Source organism: Lissotriton vulgaris, chromosome 1_1, assembly GCF_964263255.1.
Source record: "Lissotriton vulgaris chromosome 1_1, aLisVul1.2, whole genome shotgun sequence".
In the NCBI taxonomy this organism is placed as follows: domain Eukaryota; kingdom Metazoa; phylum Chordata; class Amphibia; order Caudata; family Salamandridae; genus Lissotriton; species Lissotriton vulgaris.
Genome location: NC_141685.1, coordinates 1047745680 through 1047771499, shown reverse-complemented (window position 1 = coordinate 1047771499; position 25820 = coordinate 1047745680). Strand labels below are relative to the sequence as shown.

Here is a 25820-nt window from a genome sequence, read left to right as displayed (position 1 = left end):
GGCCGGCCTGCTCGACACGGCTGACCAGGATGGAATAGTCAACCGTGTCGAACGCGGCCGACAGATCGAGGAGTATCAGCGCCTGATGGATGCCTTTGTCAGTGTTCGAACGGAGCTTGTTCTGGACAGCCACGATGACGGCCTCCGTCGAGTGGCCGGGTCGGAATCCCGCCTGGTTGGGCTCCAGATACTGAGTTGTCTCGATGAAATTAGACAAACAGTTTGTTACATGGGCTTCCAGTACTTTTAAATAAATATGGGAGTAGGGAGATAGGTCTGTAGTTGGTACGGATGAGAGGGTCAGTGCCTGGTTTCTTGAGAAGTGGAACAACAGAAGCATGTTTGAAGTTTTTTGGCACAGTGCCACTGGAAAGCGAGTTATTTAACAGGGTAATTATCCCCTGCGGGAGGGACAGACCGATATCTCTGAGAATGAGTGGAGGGCAAGGGTCGGATGGAGAGCCAGATTTGACCCGGGCTAAAAGAGTAGTCAGTGTTTCTAAGGTAATAGGAGTAAATGAGTGTAGTAGCGACGGGTTAGAAGAGATATCACTTAAAGGGGTGGGTGAAGGGCCGGCCAGGATACTCTTTTTGATGGTGTCAGTTTTTTCCAAAAAGAAGCTGTTAAGAGAATTGCACAGCTCTTGGGTGGGGATAACAGAGGGAGTTGTTCGGTCACGGCTGCTGAGTTCATGCACTATCCTAAATATGTCTTTAGATTTGTTGTGTGAGTTAAGGATAATTCCCGAAAAATACTCCGTTTTTTGTTTGAGAATGGCTTTCTGGTAATTTTTACGGGCTGCACAGTAGGCCACTTTATTTGGAGTAGAATAGCTAGCTCTCCATTTCCTCTCCAACTGGCGGACCTCCAGTTTCTGAGAGTTAAGTTGGGAGGTAAACCATTTGTGGGCATTATTGGGGCGAGAATGAGAGACTTTAACCCAAGGAGCATGGGTGTCTGCCGCGTTCACAAGCCAGTCCGAAAGGGATTTCTCCATCAAATCCAAATCTTGTGATAAAGAGGGTTGCGTCGCAGTCAGGGTGTCAATTAATGCTGGCATGTCGATGCCCTTCCAGTTGTCCGTTTCAAAGACCCTTGGATCAGAAAAGAGAAGCGTATCAAAAAATGATCTGACCATATGCAGGGTTCAATAATCAGGGAGCTGATAGGCAAGTTGTAGGACCAAAGCTGGTCTAAGTTATGGCCTTTCTTATGAGTGGGGGAATCTATGTGTTGCCTAAGGTTAAGGTCGACCAGTAGCTCCTGCAATACAGCTGCCTGAGGGTCCGCCTCTGGTTTGTCAAACCAGAAGTTCAAGTCACCGGCCAACATACACCTGGAATAGTTGGTCACTAACGGTGCCAGTTGTTCGGCCAGAGAAGTGGGGAAGGAGGGCATCGAGTGTGGGGGGCGATAGATAAGGACGAAGAGAATGGCGCCCTTGGTAGTATCCATTTTAAAGACGATGTTGTCTGAATCGCCCAAGGACAAGGTTGGTAAAGCCATGCAATTGTGAGATTTATGAATGATGGCCGCTACACCACCGCCTTTCTTGCCTGGGGGCCGATTACCAGTAAGTATAAAATAATCGGCCGGTAGAACAGCCAGGATATCTGGTAATGAGTCCTCCAAGAGCCATGTCTCGGTCAACATAAGGACATCAGGTTTTTCGGATGATAATAGGAGGAAAAGGTCCGTTTGGTGTTTGACCATAGGTCAAGTGACGAACTGAGCAGCATATAAGTGCTATCCATGCATGCTGATGTCAGTTCCTTTCTTCCACGCCTTCAGACGTAAATCCGGAGCTCTGTTTCTACTACCTTCACTCTGTGGAGATATTTTCTTGAAAAACTTTCAGTGTTGAAGGTGCATATCACCCATCAAAACAACATGGTTTAAATCTTTTAAGGATTGTTGCAAGCAGTAGTCTCTGGCCGATCCCCATGAGGTGTGCCTCTGGTGCGTGGGTTCAACACACAGTTCTGTAGTAGGGGATCTCTGTGTATAGTCATAATCTAGTGAATAGTCCCGCCCATGTGCGTGGACCCCGTAGCAATCAAAAATAATCTCTTAAATGTCAAAAAATGCAGAACTGCAAAGACACTTAAGAGAGAATTTAAAGACAGATAATGCAGCCTATATCCACAGGCTACACTGTCCAGTACTTCAACTAGAAATTCCACCAAAAATCCACACAAACAGCACAGCCTGCCTAGTTACCTTCATAGAGAAACTTGCCTCTACCAGCCAAAGCCTCTGGAATGATAGAGAGGAAGGTATGGACAGACAAGCCCCATAGGCTGCCATTATGTGGCTCAAACAGGATACTGTGCCTTTAAGAGAACTTTCCAGAACTTCTCCCAGTATCCCAGAATGCACAGCAGGTCCCTTTTACTTTCAGTTCTTTTGTCCTGCTCCTGCAAGCATGACCCTGGAGCATTGAGCTCTCCCTTTTCAAGGGTTTATTGGTAATTTTTCACTTTTATTCAAGTATTTGAGTGCTTTTCTAAAGTACTTTGGTGCCTTGCTTCTTGTTAATCCTTTGGTGGACTCTTTGAATGTCAAATATGCCTGCATTATTTGACAAATGTCCAGAGTGCTCCAGGAAGAAGGCCAAATCCGATCCTCATGAGGTGTGTATCCTCTGCCTTCCCTCTTCCCATGTCCCAGAGGAGTGTCATTTGTCAGGGCTTCTCTGGCGTGGACCCTGAAATATAGAAAGAAGATCAGGCTTCAGGGCCTTGAGGAAAGAAGGCGCAAGGTGGGTCTGGAGGGGCTTCCACTGCCCGTGCTGAGGCCTCTGGGGGGCTCCCCAGGGGCAGGAAGACCAGCAAGCGTCCCCATTCTCCGTCTGGGTCGATTGCACCGACTACGGCGTCGAGAGGGATGACTACCGTCTGTTCCCCGTCTCCCCAGGGCTCTGGGTCGAAGCGACGTCGAGCGAGGAACTGAACAGACTGCCGTCGAGGTTTCCTGTGACTATTTCGTCGTCGCCCTCGTCGGAGTCGTCGTCGAGTGATCGACGTCGAGATGCCCGGCGTCGGCGCTCGCCGTCGAGGCGATACCGCCGTTCGCCGTCGGCAAAAAGGAGAAGAGAAGATCGTTGTCGAGGCGAAGGAGGTCGTCGTCGAGGCGAAGGAGGTCGTCGTCGAGGCGAAGGCATTTGCTGTCGAGGGAGAGACGGTCGACGCCGAGGAGAAGACGCTCGCTGTCGAGGCACCGACGCTCGCCGTCCGGTCGCCGTTCTTCGACGCCGAAGAGAAGGACTGGCGCCAGGAGTCACTCTAGAAGGCGCCAGGTACCTATGGGAGGTTCGCCAACGTCCCAGGCTGGAAAGGAAGGTGGTTCACCGGGTTCGGTGTACTCCATGGTGTATACCCCGCCGCAGAGGACGGTTACGCCCCCGCCTCCATTACCGAGGGCGCTCCCCCCGTGGGCCCCTACTCCTCCTCCGCTACCACCACTTCCACTGCGTCCTCATTCTCTGCCTCAACCTCAGCTGCCAGCAGACAAGCCGCCTCCGATCCCTCCGAGGTCGGTCCTGCTGCCCCGACTTCCGACGCCTCCCAAAGGGATCCCTCAGCCGAGGGCCCCGGCCAAGCCAAAGTCGCCCGCCCCTGGGGAACCGGCGGATCGACCAAAGCCAAGGAGGTCACGACCACGCTCCAGACGGAGGGGGAGATCGAGGAGTCGGCCTAGATCTTCCACCAGGTCAAGATGGCGCCATAGGAGGCGCGGATCGCGGTCCCACTCAAACTCGACCAGGACCTATTCACCGACCTTGTCGGAATCCCCGTGGACAAGGGTGTCTCCCGTGGACGAAATCAGCACGTTCCAGGATGTTCTCCTGAGGGGGGGAAGCGAAATTGGGAATCACGGTGACGGCTCCAACACCCACGACGTCCGTGATTTTTGAGACGCTTCACAAGAAGCATTTGTCTCGCCCTTTGCTGCCGCTAGTACCTGGGTTGGTAGAGCCTGCGGAGGAGCTGTTCCTCACGCCAGCAGTGGCGAAGGCCGCTCCCTCCCGTCTTCTGAAGAAGTACAGGGCCGCGGATTCGGACCCGGCTTTTCTACGGATAGACCCGGTTCCGGACTCTGTTATTGTGACGGCGGCCAGGAACCTACATTCTACCTCCCAGTCTTCAACCGTACCGCCTGATAAGGAGAGCTTTTGGATCGATTCAGCTGGCAGGAAGGCTTGTGGGACGGCTTCCACGGCCATGAAGGCCTCCAGCGATGCTAGGGCGATATGACCGTGCCCTGTGGGAATCCCTTCAACAGTTCACGGAGCTCCTGGATAAGAAGGAGGACTTCCAGGAGATCCTCAAGGAGGGGATGCTGGTTTCGAACCAGGTCATCAGCGCGGCTGTGGATGTCTCTTTTGGCTGCCCATGGGTACTGTCATGGGATCAACCAGTGGCGCCATGCTTGGCTCAGCCTCACATCGCTCAAGCCGGAGGCCCTGCAGCGGGTGGCCAACCTGCCCTTCTCAGGGGAAACCCTGTTCAGCAAGCATGCCGACGATGAGATGGCCCGCATGAAGGCGAAGGCAGAGACCCTGACGGCTGTGGACTTGGAGAAGCCCAAAGAAAAGAAGGCCTACCGCCCGTTCCAGAGGCGGTTCGGTGCGCAGGGCAGAGGGTGAGGACAGACTTCAGGACAGCAGCAGCAACAACAACTGCACCAGTTCCGGAGACCCTTCCAGAAGCGCCAGAAGGGTAGAGGGGGCCAGCAGTCCTCTACAGCGAACAAGGGCCCGGCTGGGTCTCGTCCCTGAGCGGTTACTTCCCCCACATCCGCTACCCAATCCGGTGGGGGGAAGCGTTCAATTTTTTCTGGCAGAGTGGAGAAAAATTACTCGGGACAAGTGGGTGCTGAATATTGTTTGCAATGGATACAGTCTTCGGTTCACTAGCCCGCCTCCATCAATGCCTCCGGTCAGCTCGCAGTTCCAGCTGCGCGAGCTCCAGCCGGAGGCCGATATCCTGTTAAGAAAAAGGGCGATAGAAGACGTACCTCTGTCTCAAAGAGGAAGAGGTCTGTACTCCCGGTTCTTCCTGGTTCGCAAGAAGGACAAGAACGAGTTCAGGCCCATTCTGGATTTGCGACAGGCAAACAAGTGGATTCGCAGAGAGAAGTTTCGCATGCTGTCGTTGCATCAGATTTATCCTCAGTTGCAACAGGGAGACTGGCTATGTGCTATAGACCTACAAGATGCGTACTTCCATGTGCCCATTGCACACAAACACAGGAAGTTCCTGCGATTCCAAGTCGGCGCCAATCATTATCAGTACACAGTACTGCCATTCGGACTGAAGTCTGCACCCAGAACATTCTCGAAGTGCATGGCAGTGGTAGCAGCACACCTAAGGAAGAACAAGGTGCTTGTCTACCCGTACCTGGACGATTGGTTGATCAAGGCCTCCTCCTTCTCGCAAGCTCAAGCACACTTCCAGAAGACGTGCGTTCTCTTGAACAAGCTCGGGTTGCACATCAACATGTCCAAGTCTGTCCCGACTCCGGTCCAGTGCATACAGTACTTGGGAGCCTCCATCAATACGCTGTCAGCAAGCGTGTCTCCTTCGGAGGAGCGACTACTATCGATCTTTCGGAAGGCTCAGGCTCTTATGACCGCTCCATCTACAACAGTGAGGACGGTGTCTTCTCTACTGGGGTTGATGGCCTCTTGTATCTTCCTCACGCACGGCTGCACATGAGACCTCTGCAGGATTGCTTGGAGGACCAGTGGGATCAGAGGAAAGGATCTTGGGACGACAGGATACGACTGTCTCTGCATGCTCTTCAGTCTCTGAAGTGGTGGTGTTCAGCGGAGAATCTCCACAAAGGGGTTCCCTTTCACAAGGACATTCCCACTCAGACTATCGTAACTGATGCGTCCCTCCACGGCTGGGGAGCGCACTCCGGAGACTTACAGATTCAAGGGACATGGTCTTCGACGGTGTCCACGTACCACATCAATTTCCTGGAACTCAGAGCTGTTCACTTGGCACTGAAGGCCTTTCATCCGTCCTTTCAGACCAATTCTCTGCTTGTACAGACTGACAATACGACCACGATGTATTACCTCAACCAGCAGGGGGGCTCGAGATCGCGCACTCTGTCACAGGAGGCGTAGGCGATCTGGCACTGGCTTCTGGCCAGAGGACTGACGATAACGGCTACCCATCTGCCAGGTGTGCAGAATGTTCAGGCGGACGCACTGAACAGACTGATTTAGGAAAACCACGAATGGGTCATTAACGATGAAGTGCTAGGAGAAGCCTTCGCAAGGTGGGGGACTCCAGACGTAGATCTGTTCGCCACCGCCGAAAACAGCAAATGCCGAGACTTCGCCTCCAGGTACTATCAACAGGGGAAGTTTGGGAATACCCTATGGATCGACTGGTCGAACAACTTTCTGTACGCTTTTCCACCCATTTCCCTGATTCCGGCGGTGCTCATCAACCTCTCCCGGTCCAGGGCGCGGATGATATTGATCGCCCCGGAATGGCCCAGACAGTGGTGGTTCACAGACCTGCTTCACCGGTCTCTCCTTCCTCACATACGATTGCCGTGCAGGCCGGACCTTCTCATGAAGTTCGGGGGGCAGATGGTGCACCCGAACCTCTCGTCTTTGAGTTTGGCGACATGGCTCCTGAGATAGTACAATATGGCCATTTGAATCTGCCTGAAGATTGTATGGACATACTTAAGGAGGCTAAGCGACCTTCCACTAGGACTTCTTCTGCTTACAAGTGGAAGAGATTCTGCATCTGGTGCAGGTCCAATAACTTTGACCCTACGACGTGTAAGGAGGATGTCAACCCTCCTTATCTTCTGCATTTGGCACAGTCTGGCCTTAATTTCCATTCCATTAAGGTCCATCTTGCTGCATTGACTGCCTACAGGAAATGCCCTTCACAGACTTCCTTCTTCCAGATCCCTGTGATCAAAGATTTTTTGGAAGGCTTGAAGAAAGTATTCCCTCATGTCCAGCTTCCTTCGCCTTCATGGGAATTAAATGTGGTGCTGTCCAGAATGATGAAGGAGCCTTTTGAACCTAATCATAAGGCTTCGTTGCAGCACCTGTCCTGGAAGGCGGCGTTCCTCGTGGCCATCACATCGGCCCGCAGGGTGAGTGAAATTCAGGCGTTGTGTTGCCAAGAACCTTATACTGTATTTCATGCTGCTAAGGTTGTTATGCGTACTCACCCTAAATTTCTTCCCAAGGTTATTTCTGATTTTCATGTCAACCAGACCATACCTTTGCCTATGTTTTTTCAGAAACCTTCATCTCCAGTGGAAAGGTCTTTACATTCCCTGGATGTTAGGAGGGTGTTGAAATTTATCTGGATAAGACCAAAGATATTCGTTGGTCGGACCAATTGTTTATCAATTATGGATCAGTCAGGACCGGTCTCGCTAAACAGTCCATCTCTAGATGGATTGTGTCCTGCATACAATTGTGTTATCAAAAGGCTAATACGACCTTAGGAGGTAAACCTAAGGCTCATTCCACCAGGGGCAAAGCTTCCACGACTGCTTTGCTACGTAATGTGCCTATTGCAGAAATCTGCAAGGCGGCCACTTGGAAGTCGGTCCATACTTTTGCTAAGCATTACTGCCTGGACACTGATGCCAGGGCAGACGCTCAGGTTGGGCAGGCTTCGCTGCGAAATCTGTTCGCACAATAGTGGTATTATTTCTTTACTCTCCACCGCCGCTTTGGTGTGGGGATGGGCTTACCATTCTATTCACTAGATTATGACTATAGACAGAGATCCCCTACTACAGAAGGAGTAGTTTCTGTCCTGTAACTCCAGTTCTGTAGTAGGGGTATCTCTGTTATAGTCATAAGCGCCCGCCCTCCTCCCCGGTGGAGAAAGATATTCATGTAAGGAATGCTACAGGTCTGGCGTGTTACGCCTTCAAAAAGAACTGAAAGTAAAAGGGACCTGCTGTGCATTCAGGGATACACAGAAGTTCTGGAAAGTTCTCTTAAAGGCACAGTATCCTGTTTGAGCCACATAATGGCAGCCTATGGGGCTTGTCTGTCCATACCTTCCTCTCTATCATTCCAGAGGCTTTTGCTGGTAGAGGCAAGTTTCTCTATGGAGGAAACTGGGCAGGCTGTGCTGTTTGCGTGGATTTTTGGTGGAATTTCTAGTTGAAGTACTGGACAGTGTAGCCTGTGGATATAGGCTGCATTATCTGTCTTTAAATTCTCTCTTAAGTGTCTTTGCAGTTCTGCATTTTTTGGCACCTTAAGAGATTATCTTTGATTGCTCCGGGGTCCACGCACATGGGTGGGACTATTCACTAGATTATGACTATACACAGAGATACCCCTACTACAGAACTGGAGTTACAGGACAGAAACTACTCCTTCCAGGACATGTGATGGCAATGCTCAAATGAAACCAAACGCTATCTGAAAACGCAAAGTGAACCACTCCCCCTTTCAGGGAGTTAAAATGCATAGATATGTTTTGTAAGGGTATGCTCTTCTCAGCCAGCCTTGCCTTGAGGTTGGGTAATGCACGTTGTCTGCTCGGCCACTACATCCACGCACTTTGGGACATTGTTGTTGAGATGTTACCTGCTGTCCCAGATGACTTACCAGCTTCTTTTTAACATGGTTGGGATGGGACCACAGATTGTCGAGGTAAGGCTATGGGAACTGGTGTGGTGCTTCTCTGCCCCTCATAGATGAAGTCTGCATGCTTCTCTGGGGCATGTCCAGGCGTCCTTAATGAACATACCTTTTAACTGCTCCACCTGTTTGGTTAAAAGCGGACTCAGTCCGGGAGCATGCTAAGGCAAGTAGTGCCACAGCACACTCCTTGGACCTTTCAGATCCAGAACAGCAATCCCCACAGCAATGTTGCCACTTAAGGAGATGTGTTAGGGGTAGGGGCTTCGCGTATAGAACTTCGTCAGGCCCCACTGTGCAACAGCCTCAAAACCCTGTAGTGCGCTCTTAGTGTCAGACCCATTCTGTAGGAGACAGGATCAGCCACTTCACCCAGTCGAGGCAATAATCACATCTGATAAATGGTCCTGCAGATTGTCTAACATGACTTAGTACTGCCATTCCTTTTCAACTTGGTGCATGGCCACGCTCTTTGGAATGCCTGGTGGAGGGCCATCTGTCTGTCTTATGCCAAGAGGTGCTAGCTTTTTTGACCAAAGGAACCGTAGAAAGTGTTGGAAGTGGGCACAAGTTTTTATTCCTGCTACTTCCCTGTGCTGAAAAAGGACCGAAGCCTCCACCCTATCCTAGATCTTAGCCCTCTCAAATTCTTCCTGAGCAAATAAGATTTCAAGATACTCACCCTCGCCCTGGTTCTTTCTGTCCTAGATCCTACAGACTGGATGGTGGCATTGGACATGCAGGATGCTTATTGAGTGGATAGTGGCCTTAGACCTGCAGGATGCTTATGTTCACATCCCTCCCTCCTGCAGGCCCACAAATTAAACCTACATTTCAAGGTGTGCCTTGAGCACTTTCCCTTGCTCACCCTTGGCCTCACCAGTGCCACTTTATTGTTTACAAAGGTGATAGTGGTGATCGCTCCCCATCTTAGGAGGTCAGTCCTACCTCGACAACTGCTTATGGGCTTGCCAAAAGGTGGTTGCAGACAACCTACAGATGACGGCGAAAACCTATTGACATCGCTGACGTTCTCAATCGACCTCCTGAATTCACAACTGACTCTTTTGCTGAGACTCCCATTCATTGGAGCTATACAAGATAATTTCAGGCCTTTCCTCAAGGCCAGCGAGCTCAGGACTTTTGGGCTATGACCTAGATGTTTCAGCCCCTCTCCTGGGGGGGGGGTCTCAATGAGGATGGCTAAAAGGCTACTCAGTCTGCTAGCCTCCTGTATCCAGTTTGCCAATGACACCAGAAGGCGCAGGCAGGCTCTGCATTGGGATATGAAGTCTCAGTTGGCCTATATACCAGGGAAGTCTGTTGGATTCCATCCAGTTTGTCGGAGGATACTGCAAAGGATCTGCAGTGGTGGCTTCTTGATTGCAGCTAGACCAGTGGCAGACCCTTCTCCTTACTCTATCCAGAGTTGATGGTGATGGATGTATCACTACTAGGTTGGGGAGGCCATCTGAGAGAGGTGGACATCCGAGGTCTCTGGTCTGCAGCAGAGACTGGACTCCACATCCATTTGTAAGAGTTGTGTTCCATTTGCTTGGTGTTTAGGGCGAACGCCAAGAAAGAACTATTGCATGCTGGAGTTTCCAAGAAGGCTCTCTCTTTGAGACACGTTCTGCCTAGAGTTGAGCACTGTACTCTTGTATGTCATCCTGCCACCCCCCTCTCCTGGGGACAAATCATCTAGTTGCTCCGATTGGGCCAGGAGAGCGTGTTACCTGGACTTTCTGGGCTTGAGAATCAGTGTTCAAATCGAGAGGCCTCTTCAGAAGGGCCTTCTGTTGCTGTAACAGTGCAGGGTCTTGCAACTGAGCCTGCACAACCTTCACGTCCATGCGTGGAAATTGAGCAGTGATATTTGCTCCCTTTTGATCTTCCTCCAGAGGTTGTTGACCTAAACCTTGCAGTCTGGCACCTTTTTACATAGTCTGTGTATGCAGGCCTCTGGGCCATGTTTGTGGCTTAGTGCACTACCTGCAAGTTGGACCCTTTGCAGACAAAACTGTCTTATGTCTTGTTTGCTTTGTTTTTAGTACAGCAAACTCTTGCTCTGGGCACTATTAGGAGTTACCAGTAGAGCCTCTCGGTGACCTCTCAGCCTTTCTGCATTTGCTGGACCAACCATCCTTTTTTTCCATATACCTTGTGACCTCTTTTTACTTCGGACAAGCCATTATCCTTCCATACTTGTTTGCTCTGCCTCATCTTTAGAAAGAATAGGACTCTCACCTGGACCTCAAAAGAGCAGAGAATTTGTATATTTATCGTACCAAGAAACCTCGGGTAGATGATAATCTTTTTGGGGTTCTCTTGTGTAAAGGACAAGAGGGTACAGAAACACATCACCTGTCAATCCATGGTTCACAAAAATTAATATACATTGGCTAAGAAGCAGCCTTCTGAAGCCCTGAGGGTGTATTCATTAGAGCCAATGCTGCTCCCACTGAGTTGGCACACAGAATGCATGGCCTCGATATCTTTCAAAGAGCTAGGTGGGAGTCCCTGCACATATGAAGCACTACTGCCTCGACAGTCCGGTCTGTCGAGATGGGCATTTTGCCTGCTCAGTACTGCAAGACTTTAGTCTGAGCCATTTCATAGACCCACGACCTTAGGTTGTACTGTTTTGACATCTGTTCACAATGTGAGGAATTTGCTGTTAGAAGAATCTATCAGAAGAACAAGTTACTTACTTTCGGTAATGCTGCTTCTGGTAAATATTCTTTCCACTGTCCCACCACCTGGTTCTACGCTATGGTCTCATTCCATCTAAACAGATCCTATTTAGGAACTTGCATACTAGTTCGACAATTCACTGATGAGCTTGTTGGTACCACATTCAGGTACTACACGTTATCTAATTCTGAAACAAGTAATTTGTTTTTTGAATAAAATTTGTGACGTTTAGATTTAAAACAAATGTTAATAAATAGCTCAAAACCTATGTAATGGTTCAGTTTATTAAACAGTAGCTTCATTTCTGCCACTAGGTGGCGGCAGCACCTTGCAGGACGAGCGCTGTATTCAAACTTGTTTTAAACTTAAGGTTTTGGACGGTAAACTGGGCTGGAGGAAATTTCAAAGTATTAACCCCTCCCATGCTCGTTACGGAACCGTTCCGTCACGAGCCTCGGGTGGGCTGTGCTGGTGACGGAATGGTTCCGTCACGGCCCTCTCACCGCGCCTGCGCGGCGTGAATTCCGCGCCTGCGCTAACGTTCTGTAGCGTGGGCGGGGCCGTGACGGAACCGTTCCGTCACAAGCACAGCTCACCCGCGTGCCGTGACGGAGCAATTCCGTCACAAGCACGGGACCGCCGCGCGCCCCCCCCACCCCCTTAGCACTGCAGCGGAATAGCCGCCGCAGTGAAGGGGTTAAGTTGGTTGCTTGTAAAGCACCTAATGCATTATTGATGCCGGCTCATGGCATTAGTGTATTCGCTTCTGTTAATTTCTGTTTCTGACTTAGGTGAGCGTGGCATTGCCCCCCCCCCAGGTAACCTAGGGATACTTTTAAACTCGGAAGAATGCTAAACTTGGAGTCAAGAAAAAAAAGGCTGAAATTCCAGAAAATTGGTTTCCGTAAGGGGAAAAAGAGAGAAATGTTTATTTTTCAGAATTATCCGTAACTTGCCTCACAGTCTGACGCCTTCCCTCCACAGCCCTTCTAACATATGCAAAGGATTCCGTCAGTTTCGATGAGGCAGTCTTACTGTACTACTTCAACAGCTGTGAAGCATCTTTGTAAAAATTACTGCCCCTCTGCCGCGGTCCTCAAACATTACCTCCCCAAAATGTCACCACAAAGAAACCCTCATGTTCTACTGAATCCTAACATGGATCCTGATGATACATGCACCAGTGGAAACGCAGATTATGGATAAATGCAAAGTGTATGATATATGAGAATCTTTCATTCTGGAATCCATAAAAATGTTGTTAATTTTGGAACCCTAATCTTAAATGCCATGCCGGTGAAAGAATATGCTTACTGCTACTCCTCGGTGAGATATACAAAATGAGTGTAAAAAAACTCTTTCTGCAATACTGTCTGCTGCTTCCAAGCCCCATCGCCTGCTACACTGAAATCCACTTTCGCACCCCAAACTGAAAAGCATTGGCTTTGTTGGATTCTTCTGGAAGTGCTTTTCATTCAAGGGACCTGTTCAGATACGTTCATCAGATGGACTTAAATGACCAATACTAGGTCTACTGATCGTATAAAATTAACTGTTCTGTATCTTAAAAATGTTCTCTGACAAAGGAGGACACTACTTTTCGTCTTTGCGTGGCAGTGGCTTCACCGCCACTTACCAAAGGAATTAGACCTTTCAATAGTAATTTCTATGCTTGGATAGAGGGAGGCTCTATAATACAGCGTGTGCCATGGAGGCTGACTACTGGTTCTGAAGGTTACCGCACACTGCAGGGAAATTGTAAAGTTTTCCTATTTTTAGATATTTAAAGCTTGTTCTTGTGGTTCATTTCCCACTCCTGGGGGTCCCCTGTAGACCAATGTTCATTTCTAGGGTTCATACCTGAAATACGATGTCCAGTTCTATCGGCCCGGTCCAGAGTACGGATTCTTTCCTGGAAGCCACAAGTCCAGAAGATTTGCATCCCCTTAGTTGTCACTTCAGATGTCAAAGCTGTCTGCTCGTGTTCCATGGCAGTAGAAGAGAACACCATGACGGTCTTGATGTGTGTAATGCTTTGGCCCTCATTGATGCTGCATAACTAATGTGATATGTTTGTCTTCCTAAAGTTCTAAAAGCCTTCCCAGTTCCAATTCTTGAGTGAGGACCTCGCATATTTAATAACTGACACTGTTCCCTTCTTCATTTCAGGCCCTGCTTGGTGGCAATGAAAAGGCAGATGTGGCCACATTCCACGACAAAGTGTGGCCTGCCATAAAGGACAAATACAACTCGGAGGTGAGTGTTAAGGGGCAGGAAAATGTGGCTTATCCGAAGATTGTTCGCACATACATTTAAAGTATTAGCTTGAAAGTGAGTGTATGTTCAATGAAGGAAAACAGGTTACTGTGGATGTGAGTGCACAAGGTGGAAACAAGTACAAAGTACTCACTGTAAGACCCTGTGTTAGTAGGACTTAGTCCATCTTTTCTCCAGACGCGTGGCATACCCAGAGTTACAGGCGGGGCACCATAATATAGCTTTACAGAAAGTTTTGAGAGCGAAGTACAGTTGTATGGCAAACTCTGTCTTTTTTTTATGCCTGTTGGCTCCTTTACCAGCGTCATTTTCCCTCTGAGTAAATTTTTGTGGGGGAATGTGGCGAAGAACTACCTGTAGGAGTCCCTATGGTGGAACGCTTGTACCTACTTGTGAGACCAGACCGCTATCAGCAATCTGACCCCTAGACCACCCACTGAACAGTGGATGTCGGTGATAACCTGTTGGCTGGCTAATGCAGTTAGTTCCTAGAACTCCACAGCTGAATACATTCGTGCTCATATGGGGAAAGACACAAAGGGACACCTATCTTCTCAGACAAACATAGATGCTTGTATATGTGTATACAGACATAAAGGCACACACATTCATGTGCACTGGCAATGGTGTGATGTGGGCTGCCATGGGGACGTTACCTCTTTCTTTTATATTGTTAAATGCACATATGTAATTCCAGGAAACTTCGCCCTCATGACCACTGTGAAGACAAGAACACTCTAATGACATGATGAATTACCACTGGTACACTATTTTCCCTGTTCACTAGTGGGAAGACGGGCCAAAGGCGTACTTGCCTGAATTTCTTCTGTAAGCACATCCTACACATTTGGCATTCAGCATGAGAGCCACAGCTAAAAAAGCACAATCACATTGTTGGCATGAATGTCAGATAGCCGACTGTGTGAGGAGAATAGCCATCAAATACTAATTTCTATGCTTCGTTTAGAATACAATATGACCAGCAACTTTAGGACATGGGGGTGCACAAGAAAGGAAAACTTGACAGTGGCAACTTTAGGACATGGGGGTGCACAAGAAAGGAAAACTTGACAGTGGAGGTGAATTCAAATTAGTCAAGATTATACCTGTCCGCTTCCACAGTGCTAAATGCAACAGGAACCTATTGGCAACGTGTTCCTCTGGCTACCCCCTTCACTGGAGCATTGCTTGCTTTTGCTGATGGTTCCCCTACTTAGGGGCAGTGTTGTGAGCTTCCTTGCACTCATCTGAGTCGTCCCTGGACTCTCGCTTCTTAATTTCTCAACATATGCCTCTGTTTTCTAGGACTGCCTCGCCTGCTTCTTGCAGTTCCCCCATCCCATTCTCAGAGAAACACTTTCTTGAAACAGCAGTTCAAAAGAAACTTGGACGCAAATCCTGCAAAATAAAATGTTATTTAAGACTTTCAAATCTACAACATTTCTAATGTACTCCTATAACTGCTGATTCATCAGCTTCAAATACTCACCAGGTGCCAGACTGGAAACTTTTATTTTCCAGCATTGCTCCCACATAGCACTAGGTGACATCGTGCAGCTCAGGGTCGGCTTCGAACTGCCCTGAGATTGACAAAGCAGAGTATATAAGTGCGACCCCTGCATGCTTATGTCAGTTCAATTTCTTCTGTGCTTCCGACATGGATCTAAATCTCTACTGATAAATTAGTGTGTCGGGGAATAATGCCCCTCCTAAAACAACAGGTTTCAAACCGTGCCATGACTGGAGAAAGCAGATATAAGTCAAGGACCGATATGAGATGTTTCTGTTTTTTGTGCTTTGGGCACAACTCGAAATTGTGCAACAAATGCGGTGTCATGCACCTGAAGGCGATCCAGGACCAAGAATCAAAGCTTTATATCACCGAACATAAAGTCACAGCCCTTTCATGAACTATGCTCCTGCACCAAGGTACTAACTGTAGCTCCCAAAGCTGCTCCACTGAGACCTCAGCTTCGCAGTGCAAGTCCTCCAATAAGTCAAAACGAAACAAAAAAAAGTGAAGCAGCATTCAATCCCATCCTGACATTGTGTCCAAAAAGAAGGCACAATGATGTTGATTGGTCTCTCCATGGGTCCCTGGTCACGGAGCAGATTCCTCAAGTGATACAGGTGTGCCCAAGTTTTCCAAGCCATTGGCGACTTTACAACCGCTTTAATCCTTCAAGGAGACCAAGCTACAGCATTTTGGTGAGCCCCAAGGAACCCCAGGAGCCTCCAGTTTGGTTTCTGTCAGCAGATCTGTCCTCAGGCCTTTTTGACCCCTTGGAATCCACTCTGGCCACATATATACTCTGGTACAGACGAACACTCTGGCATTTGCTGGTGAAAAGGATTCGGTGCTGATCCAGATTTGGACACCAAACCGACTTCAGGCCATTCTTGACAACAGTCCCGCTACCATCATTCAGCCAGTCTCTGTACTAATGCCTCTACCATGGTGGACACACCAGCAGAGGCTAAATTATCTCTACATTATCTATTTGGCTCCGACTCTGAACCGGGTACTCCCCCAGATAAGATGATGAAGGTGCATGGAATGTTTTGGGGTGATCCGTCAAGTGGGGGGCATAGAAAAACAGGGGGGTCATTAAAGTGCATTTCTCATGTTAACTTTCATCACCTTTATACACTTCTGCATCCTGAACCGCTGGAAAGAATTACACCAAATTTGTCGGAAAGGTAGATTTTTCTCCGGAGAGCACACTTTTTATGTGGTGTAAATCCATTCAATAGTTTTGGAAAAATTAAAGGAAAACCAATTGAGTATATCTGGGCGGAGCCTAAGTGCAGATCTCATGGTGGGATCTGATTGGCTACCAACACCTCATCCAGGGAGTGTTGGCAGCCATCTTGGGACCAATGCACCGGATAGCTCTTCAATGAAATGCATTGTAGTGAATGGCAGGTCTTAAGTGTCCCAAAAAGAACGTATAAAGAGTGGTAACAGATTTTAGTTAAACTATAAATTATTTAGGGTGGGTGGCTTGGTCAACCATCATGGCTGCGCAGATGTGATCCAGATCGGCTCAGCCTCGAGCCCCGCATTTAGTAACTCTGCGACGTGTCCCACATCATGTTTTGGGAAACCACCCGAGCCCCAGACACGCTGCCATTGGAGAACACCCTTCTGAGTGAAATTGCAGCAAGGGAGGAGACTTTTTGGCGAGTGGCCGGAACACGATCGGCAGCAGCAGAGTCACTGAAAATGGTGCCGATACCGCTTCTCCCCGGTTGCCCCGGCTGGGCTGGTGTCCAGTAGAGGTGACAAGGTGCGATCCCGCAGCCTTCATACCCCCGTGTAAATCCGCCCTCCACCAGTGGTGGGCATCTAGAGGAGACTGGCAACCAGAGAGGTGTGGCCTGAGTGAGATACACAGCTGGGACCTAACTTTGGCTGCGGGCGCGGTGGAGGAGATTTCCTGCCGCCCAGCATTGACAGGTAGGAGCACGCACCAGGGTTTGGAGTGCGGGAGCGCCCCCCTCCCCTTGAAAAGGCAGATAGGGGGTGGTCCCCACTGGACTGTTCGTGCTGTTTGACTTTAAAATGGCACCCGGAGGAGCGCCGGGGGAAAAGGAGCAATGTGCCTGATGCCATTTAGCCATGAGACCCAGGGTCTGCGTGCATTCGACCGGGTGAAGATGGGGGGGCCCCGCGAATTGCACCACACCTCCACTGCTGGGACCCAAGTGAATGGGCGGGGGCGAGCTGCCCCAAGGCTATCTGTGGTTGCCTGCCCCTAAGTTGCTGCATGATGAACTTGCGACAAGGCAATAACCCGATACACATGGCTATCCAGTAAGTGGGAGTGGCCTACTTGAAGGAGGGCTGACCTTGCAGTGGTGTACTTATGAGATCTACTCTGCTAGCAGCCTGCTCAGGAGGTGCGACCGCAATCAAGAGGGGACTTTATCGGTGTGATCCAGGGCGGCCTGGTGCAATCCCTGTTATTTTGCAACTCGTGCTGGTTATCTCTGGACAGCCCCTACCTCTCTTGCCTGAACTCCTTCAACTGAGTACCCATCCAACTCGGGAACGACAACGCGTCAACAAGGGGCGCTGTCCATATGCCGCCTAAAAAGACCCAATCAAATAGTCTCCAGCTACTTTACCCCTGCTGAGTCCCGACTGGAGAAGGTGGTGAGGCACTGCGCAGCGGACAGCATGACGCTGACCCGGGAGGACCTGCTGGTGACCTTGCGGGAGTTCAAGAAGAAACTCAGGGAAGACATTAAGGCAGACATTGGCGCTACGTTCGAGGCTTTCCGCTCATAGATGGGGACGAAGCTAGTGTCATTAGTTGATGTGGACTCGATGGGGCCCGCACTCTAGACCTAGAAGCGAAATGCCAGGAGCTCGAGGGACAAGTAAAACCATTGGAGGAGGGTACTACCAGCATGTCCACCAATTGCACGCTGCCCCGTTAAAGTGTGAAGACCTAGAGAATCGCTCTGGCAGAGATAACATACGATTGAGGGACCTGGAGGAAGGAAGTTAGGGACCTGACTTGGAGGTATTCATGGTGGGCCTCTTTTCCAATGTGTTGGGGGATGAATGTCTGGAGGTCCGCTTAGAAAGAGTGGGACAGCACATACAGGGGACAACAGGTGCCACAAGACATCTTGGCTAAATTTAGCTCTTTTAAAATAAAGGAAGAGGTCATTCGGAAAGCTCAGAGCAGTGATGTGGTCTCCTTTCAGGGGACCACGTGTTCGCTCTTTTAAGATGTAGCCCAAGCCACGCTTGCACGCATACAGCAGTTCAGACAGATCACAATGGCCCTGAGGGAACGCCAGTTCAGGGGTTGGTTCGCATCCACAAAAGAGGTGGTCTCTGCCAATGTCTTAATCAACTGTATGTCTTGAAACGTTAGGGTATTAATTTCCCCCAACAAAAGGCAACGCCTTTCGATATTCTTTGGAGACCATCATGTCCCTATAGTAACCCTTCAGGAAACACACATTAAGAGAGGCAAGGACCTTAGATTACGCCACAAAAGCTACCCTTTGATATATAGATCCTCAACAACTACCAAACAGAATGGAGTCGCACTTCTGCTCCACTCTTGCATTCATTTTCAACTCCATGACATAAAGGCTGATAAAATAGGGAGATTTCTTATGATCAAGAGTATTTTGCTGGGCCGCCCGTGCACTACAGCTACGGTCTATGCTCCTAATTCTGGTCAGTCAGACTTTCTCCTTTCCTTATTATCAAAACTAGAAAGCTTTGTGGTGGGGGACATTCTGCTATTGGTTTACTTCAATATTGTCTGCGACCCCAAGGTATATTCTACTCACTCACATAGAGCAGCAGCAGGTGTGTTTAGTAAGTCCCTTAAATCATCAATACAGCCCCTAGGGCTGATAGTCGGAGGGCCCTCAATCCCTCAACAAGGGACTTCTCCTTTTTCCCCCACTCTCATAGGTCATACTCTTGGATAGACCATATATTCACCAGCCATGTTCTATGTCTGATGCTGGCGGGCGCCCAGTTGCACCTGATCTGTCTCTCGGACTTCACACCTCTGGAACTTCTGCTTGACTGGCTCCTGCCCCATTCCAAACTTACAAGATGGTACTTTCCCAATATCCTCAACAGGTGTCAGCTACTTCGAGATGACTTGAGGAAGGCGATCAAGGATTTCTTCACCAATAACAATCCCAAAGACACCTCTCATTTGACAAACTGGGACACCTTCAAGGTAGTTGTAAGGGGTAAATGTATTGCTTTAGCCTCTACTCTGCAGAAACAACAAACTGGTGAAAGGGAGGCCCTCAAGGGGGAGTTGCGAGCCACTGAGCAGACACACAAAGAAGCCCCATCAATGCAAACCTTAAGGAAAGTGACGTGACTTAAAGAGAAATTGCAGGAAATATACACGAACATGGTGGAAAAAACTATTTTACGCCTCCAGGCCCGAGAATATGATGGGAATGACAAAATTGGCCCCAGGTTGGTGCATCAGCTTAGAGCTAAACAAAACAAGCATTGGAAATGCAATAGGTCTCGCAGCATTAGAGTTAGTGCTTTTAGAATTGTTTATGGGTTTTTTTGTAAATCTTTAGCATTTTTGTTTCCTGTAGCCAATGCTAAAGAATTAAAAAAAAAAGCCATAAACATTTCTATAAGCTCTAACTCAAATGCTCCGAGACCTATTGCACTGTGTGAGGGTGAGGGGTTGAGGGTGAGTGAGGGTGAGTGAGGGTGAGTGAGGGTGAGTGAGGGTGAGTGAGGGTGGGTGAGGGTGAGTGAGGGTGAGTGAAGGGTTGAGGGTGAGTGAGGGGTTGAGGGTGAGTGAGGGTGAGTGAGGGGGAGGGTGAGTGAGGGTGAGAGTGAATGAGGGTGAGTGAGGGTGAGTGAGGGTGAGGGGTTGAGGGAGGGTGAGTGTGGGTGAGGGTGAGTGAGGGTGAGTGAGGGTGAGGAGTTGAGGGTGAGTGAGGGTGAGGGTGAGTGAGGGTGAGGCTGCTACCACGTATCTACAAAGAGAACGCGGTATTGAATGTAAAGTCCCCAAGTGCTCTAGAAAAGACACCGGGGAGTGATCGGTGCTGTACCGTGCATGGACACTAATGCGCGGCACGTGGGGATTGGTGGTGGTGATTAAGAATGGGCAAGATAAGGAGTTGCGAATATGTGAAAACGGGGGGCAAAAAAGGAATTACTGTGATGCCAGGTGAAGACGTCTGAGCTAAGATAACGACTGTGGCGGGATGTCATGATAGCGAATAACGAGGGTGGGAGACTCGCAGGAGTGTGTGGCCGGTAGCGCGTGAGTATGGCAAGAAAACAATGTGAGCGCTAACCAAAGTATCCAGTGGCAACGGTCAGCCACGACTGAGGATCAAGGGCGATAACCAAGAAGGATGTCTGGAAGGAGAATGTCAATTAGCGAGGGTCTACAGTACTGCTAGTGTTGGTGCGAGGGTGAGCGCTGGTACGGAGTGCATACCTTAAGGTCGCCGCGTTGAATTGGTAGTTGGTAGTAGGGGGCAAGGGCCCGGCAGTGGGCGGGTGGGGAGAAGAAGGCAGCTGCCCTTCCAGGCCGATGGGGAGCCTTACCAAGGTGGTTGGTAGGCGCTCTAAGAAAAGAACAAAACGGGGAGAAAAAAACGGGTTAGCTCAGCAGGGAGTGACCCAGGGGGCGTTTTCCGACTATGTGCAGTCACAAGAAAATGGCTTACCTTAGAATGGCTTGATAGCGGATTCCGTTAGCAGCATCGATGTGCTATCGAGTACCATGCGTGCTAGCTGGTACTGGAGTCCGCCGACGCAGCCCTCCTATATGTGGAGAAACATTGCGGGTGCCATTTTCGGGAGGTCACGTGGTGTGGGTAGAGAAGAGGGAGGAAGACTCATACCGCTTGGTGAGGTTAAACGGCCGCCATCTTGGGACGGTGTGGGAGGGGATGGAATCGCCAGGTGCTCAGTGTGTGAACTGCGCGCCCTTTTTGGACCGGTTTCAGAACGTGGTGCGGGAATAGAGAAAGTGGAATTGTCATGCACTGGGTGGAGTAAAAACAGAATACAGTGATTGTAAGGTTGGAGAAACCGGACATTACGGCCATCAGAGCAGAGAAAGTGTAAAACAATCTACAGTACAACAATTAGCATTAAGGGTGGAGACAATTAAGGAAAAAGGAAAACAGAGCTATATACAATTGTGAGTGAGAGACTCAGGACAGAGCGGGCGGGCAGAGAGAGTGAGGGGGCGGAGCGGGGTGTGGGAGGAGTGCGGGAACAGACGGGAGGGGAGGAGAGTAGGAGGAGGAGTAGGGGAGGCACGGCCTAGCGGCCGTGCAATCAAGTAGTGAGGGGGCGGGAGAGTAGGCAAGGCAGGCGGCTGGGGCCATGTGCACGCGCTTTTAAGCTCAATGCGCATGCGCATTGAGCTTAAAAGTCACGGGCACTGCAAGGAATCGCCACTACTCTCGCTTGCTCGATGCGCATGCGCATCGACAGGCGAGACCTAAAAAAGGAATGTGTTCAACAAATAGTTGACTGCTCGGGGGCCACACACTATAGTGAGGAGGGGAAGGCGAGCTTGTTCGCGTTTTTTGCCAGTCACTATACACAACAGTTCCCGTACCAGGTCACACTCAAGCCTGCTACCTAGACTTGTGGAGCTCCCACTGGTGTCACACGCCGCCAACAAAGCTCTCTGTCAACCTATTTCAAGGGATTAAGTCCAGAAGGTGTTAGATACTCTAAATCTCCAGAAGTCCCCAGGTCCCGACGTGTTCAGTGCCAAGTTCTACTGGTCATTCACTGCGAAGCTTACCCCATACTTGACGGCACTCTTCAATAACATAGCATCCTCTCAACGAGTCTTCCCTTTGATGCCAACAGATTAGAAGATATCCTACCAAACCTGATACATCCAGACCAGTCTGGGTTCATCGAGGGACGCCAAACCCATGATCATTTGAGAAGGATAATTCATTTATTTGATAACGTTTGAAAGAAACATGTTCCAGCAGCCTTACTTTCACTAGATGCAGAGAAGGCCTTCGTCCGTGCCGATTGACCCTTCTGATCATTGCCGCTACAGCATTTTGGGTTTGGCGAGGCGTTCTTAGGTATGGTACAGGCCAACTATTCCTCCCCTAGGTCCTGAGTCCTAGTCAATGGGGTGGCTTTGGATTTCTTTAACCTAGCGCGCGCACGCGACCGGCCTGTCCCCTTTCACCTATGCTTTTCACCCTCTGCATCGAACCACTGGTAACGCATATCCGACCCAACCCAGAAATCCATGGGATTAAATTCCACCAAGATGAGCCTAAGATCGTCCTCGAAAAGACAGATGTTCTGCTACCTGTTACCGAGCCCCTCTTATAGCTGCTGGCTGTTCGAGCTGAACTTAATTACTTTGAAATGACCTTGATGAGCAACGGGTCAACCAGCTCTTCCATGGCTCCTGGGCCTCAAAATTATACACCTCAAATCCTTCCGCCGTACCTTGCATCCTCTGTGAAAGTCCACATAAAACTTCAATTGATGAGTTTCTGCTTCGGTTTAATACCGCTGATGGCATAAGGTTACAGGAAAGAAGCATCCTCACAATGCCGCTTCTGCAAACAAGATGAGGAAAACCTTATCCATATCCTGTGCATTTGCTGAGAACTTCGAGCCCAAAGAAACTTTTGGTTGCGCCCACTCTGGCTCCTACTAAATATCAGGACTTGCCAGGAAGCACTAGATGCATGTATGAGTGGAGACTCACCGCAGTTGACAGCGCGTTTTGTTAAGTTTATAACTGATATAAATTCCCTGAAACTTCCCTCTGTCAAAGCTTGAATTCCTCTCCCCCCTGTGACATTCTTGCGCCCTTTTTTTAATTTAATTAGCAACCTTTCTGTTTTTTAATTGATTTTTATATTGCCTTCTCTTTTTAAACTTTTTAAACTTTTAATCATTAAAGGTTACTCTGACTGTACATCGTGCAACGATTTTAATTAATTGTGCAAATAAAAATGTACTTACTTAATTACTTTGAAAAGGTAGCAGGCTTTAAAATCAACTTCTCCCAATCATTCCTACTCAACTTGACAATGCCCCCAGAGATGCTGACGGCAGTCGCAGAAGCTTTACCCTTTTGGTGTGTCCACAAAGGAATCACCTACCTGGGCATCAATCTCACCCCCAATCCAGCTGACCTCTGTAAGGCCAACTCCACCCCCCACCCGACCCTGCTGCGACAGCTCAAATCGGATGTTAAAAAAATTGGCCTCCATATATACAACTTGGATATGTCGTATAAATGCGATCAAAATGAATGTACTTCCGCAGCTTCTTTACCTGTTTAAGGGCCTCCCAATTATGGTTGACGGAGAATTGTTTACTGAGCTGAAAGAGATAACTAAATTTATATGGCAGGGACGCAGGACCCGTCTATCTCAGAAACTCATGACTACCACGCGCCTATCGGGGGGTATCTCTCCCGAACTTCCCTCTATACTATAGAGCTGCCCTACTTGTGTCCTAGCAGAGTGGTCCCTTAAGGCCTCAGACAAACACTGATTCCATGTGGACCCTGCAAGTTGTGGGTTGAACCATATTGGACTTGCCGGAGAAACCAAAACAGAATAGGCCAAAAAAAGTACACCTTAGCATACCCACAGCCACTACTCTTGAAGCACGGGATGTAGTTACTGGGACTCTGCCCTTGACGTCCTTCCCTTGCACCCCCATTCATTTCAATCCCTCTTTCCCCCCGGCAATGATTGAGGGAGACTTTGACAGATGGAGGGAGGGTGTCTCATGATGTCGGATCTCTGCTCTTGAGGAGAGCTGCGCCCCTTCACTGACGGCGCCACTGCCTTTAAACTGCCACCCTCAGAAGAATTCCAGTATCTCCAGTCAAAACATTCGGTACAGCAGCCCCAGGTGAGGAGCACCGCCACTAGACACCTGCTCCCAATAGAGAGATTCTTTCAAGCCGGTGGTACGACCAAGGGGTGCATTTCCTTTCTCTATACCCTCTAGCGGACCCCATCAGGCCCAACGACATAGATTTTGGGACGCGCTTCTGGCTTACCACATCACTGAGAAACAATGGAGTTCACTCTATAAAGAGATAGCGGAACACACCCAGTGTATGTTTTTAAGGGAAGCCCATTAAAAACTCATGTTTGATTGGTATCTATACCCACAGAAATTACACACTCTATTTCCAAATTCATAAGACGGCTATTGGCAGGGTGTGGGCCCCTGGGCGACTTCTGCCATATATGGTGGGACTGTTCCTCCATTCAACCCTTCTGGAAGGACATTCTCTCTCAGATCAAGCAGATTCTGGGTTACCCCTTCCCAGACTCTATGGAACAAGTCTTGTTGGGGATGAGGGACCCCTGCCTGAAGCATCAAACCCAAGGGGACCGTTGTGGTTATGCCTGGAGGTGGCCAAGATGGTAGTGGCAGCAGCATGGAAAGAGCCGGAGGCCCCCTCTCTCACACAGTGGCATGCCCGCTTGTGGCGCGCCCTGTTCCTAGAATGCATGACTCGTATCATTGCGGACTCCTGGAAAGGCTTTGCCTACATTGAGTCCTCTAGTGGGTTATCTGTCGGAAGGCTTGGCACTATCCGCCATGGCCCTCGCTTGAGGCCTCTCCACTTTTTCCAAACCTAATTGGCTGATGTTAGAAGTTGATCTATGTCCACCCCTTGAGCTCCATAAAAACCTCATGGTCATGTCCAATGGATTCCATAAGACTGTTTGTTTACCTTGTTTTACATTTTGTTTATGTAATTAAGTGCTCGCTCGTAATGCCTGGGCGCATCAAGGGATGTGTAGGCTATACAATTGATATATTATGACCCAGTAATGTTGGCGCCTGGATATGTAAATAGTTATGCCTAGAACTTGTGGGGAAACTGTGTATTATCCATAGAAACCTGATGATACTGGCATGTGTCAGATGGTAAACAGCGTTTACAACAAATCTTTTACCCCGCAGTGAATCACAATGCGGTTGTTCCAACAACCGCGTTGTGATTCTGCATACCATTACTCCGCAAGTCGGAACGACGACTTGCAGGGGGGGGGGGGTGTTGGATTTAAAATCCTACACCTTCCCTAGTGTCCGCGCAGACTAGAGTTGGAATAGTGAATTATACTATTCAAACTTCCAGCTCCCCCTCCGCAAGTCGTTGTTCCGACTTGCGGAGTAATGGTATGCGGAATCACAACACAGTAGTTGTAACGACCGTGATGTGATTCCCTGCGGAGTAAAAGAATGCGGGATTTAAAGGCATATTCGTCAGAGATTGGTCGAGCCTCAAAAGTTGTTATAACTTGTTAAAATCAATAAAAAGATTTTGACAAATTTATATATCAATCATTTGTTGATGACACCATACTAATTTTAGGAATTGTGGTGTGTTCTAAGGCGATTTTACCCAGTGGAACATACTTCTGCTGGGATTTCATGAATCATGTTTCAGAGAAAACAGTTTTCTCATGGTTTTCCCATAGAGGTTATGGAAGTTGCTTCAGAAGCTAACATGAGAGTATATTTTCTGTAAGTTCACATTATCTTTCTCAGCCATATGGAAATGAAGTCCGACATTGTCAGTAAATCATATACTTCCAACAGGAGCAGCCTGTCCGTTGATTCCTGTGTGTTCTACTGCAGCCTCCCAGAGTATTCAACAACTAGACCGCTAACCAATT

General features: G+C 48.9%; 1 protein-coding gene across 1 annotated transcript in view; it reads left to right on the top strand.

Annotated features, from left to right (window-relative positions):
* Positions 1-25820, top strand: part of PRKCSH (PRKCSH beta subunit of glucosidase II) — a 313184-nt gene that overhangs the window by 102381 nt on the left and 184983 nt on the right. The window contains exon 9 of the mRNA XM_086962739.1: positions 13521-13607. Coding sequence (XP_086818865.1) covers positions 13521-13607 — 87 coding nt within the window. The remainder of the gene's footprint in view (positions 1-13520; positions 13608-25820) is intronic.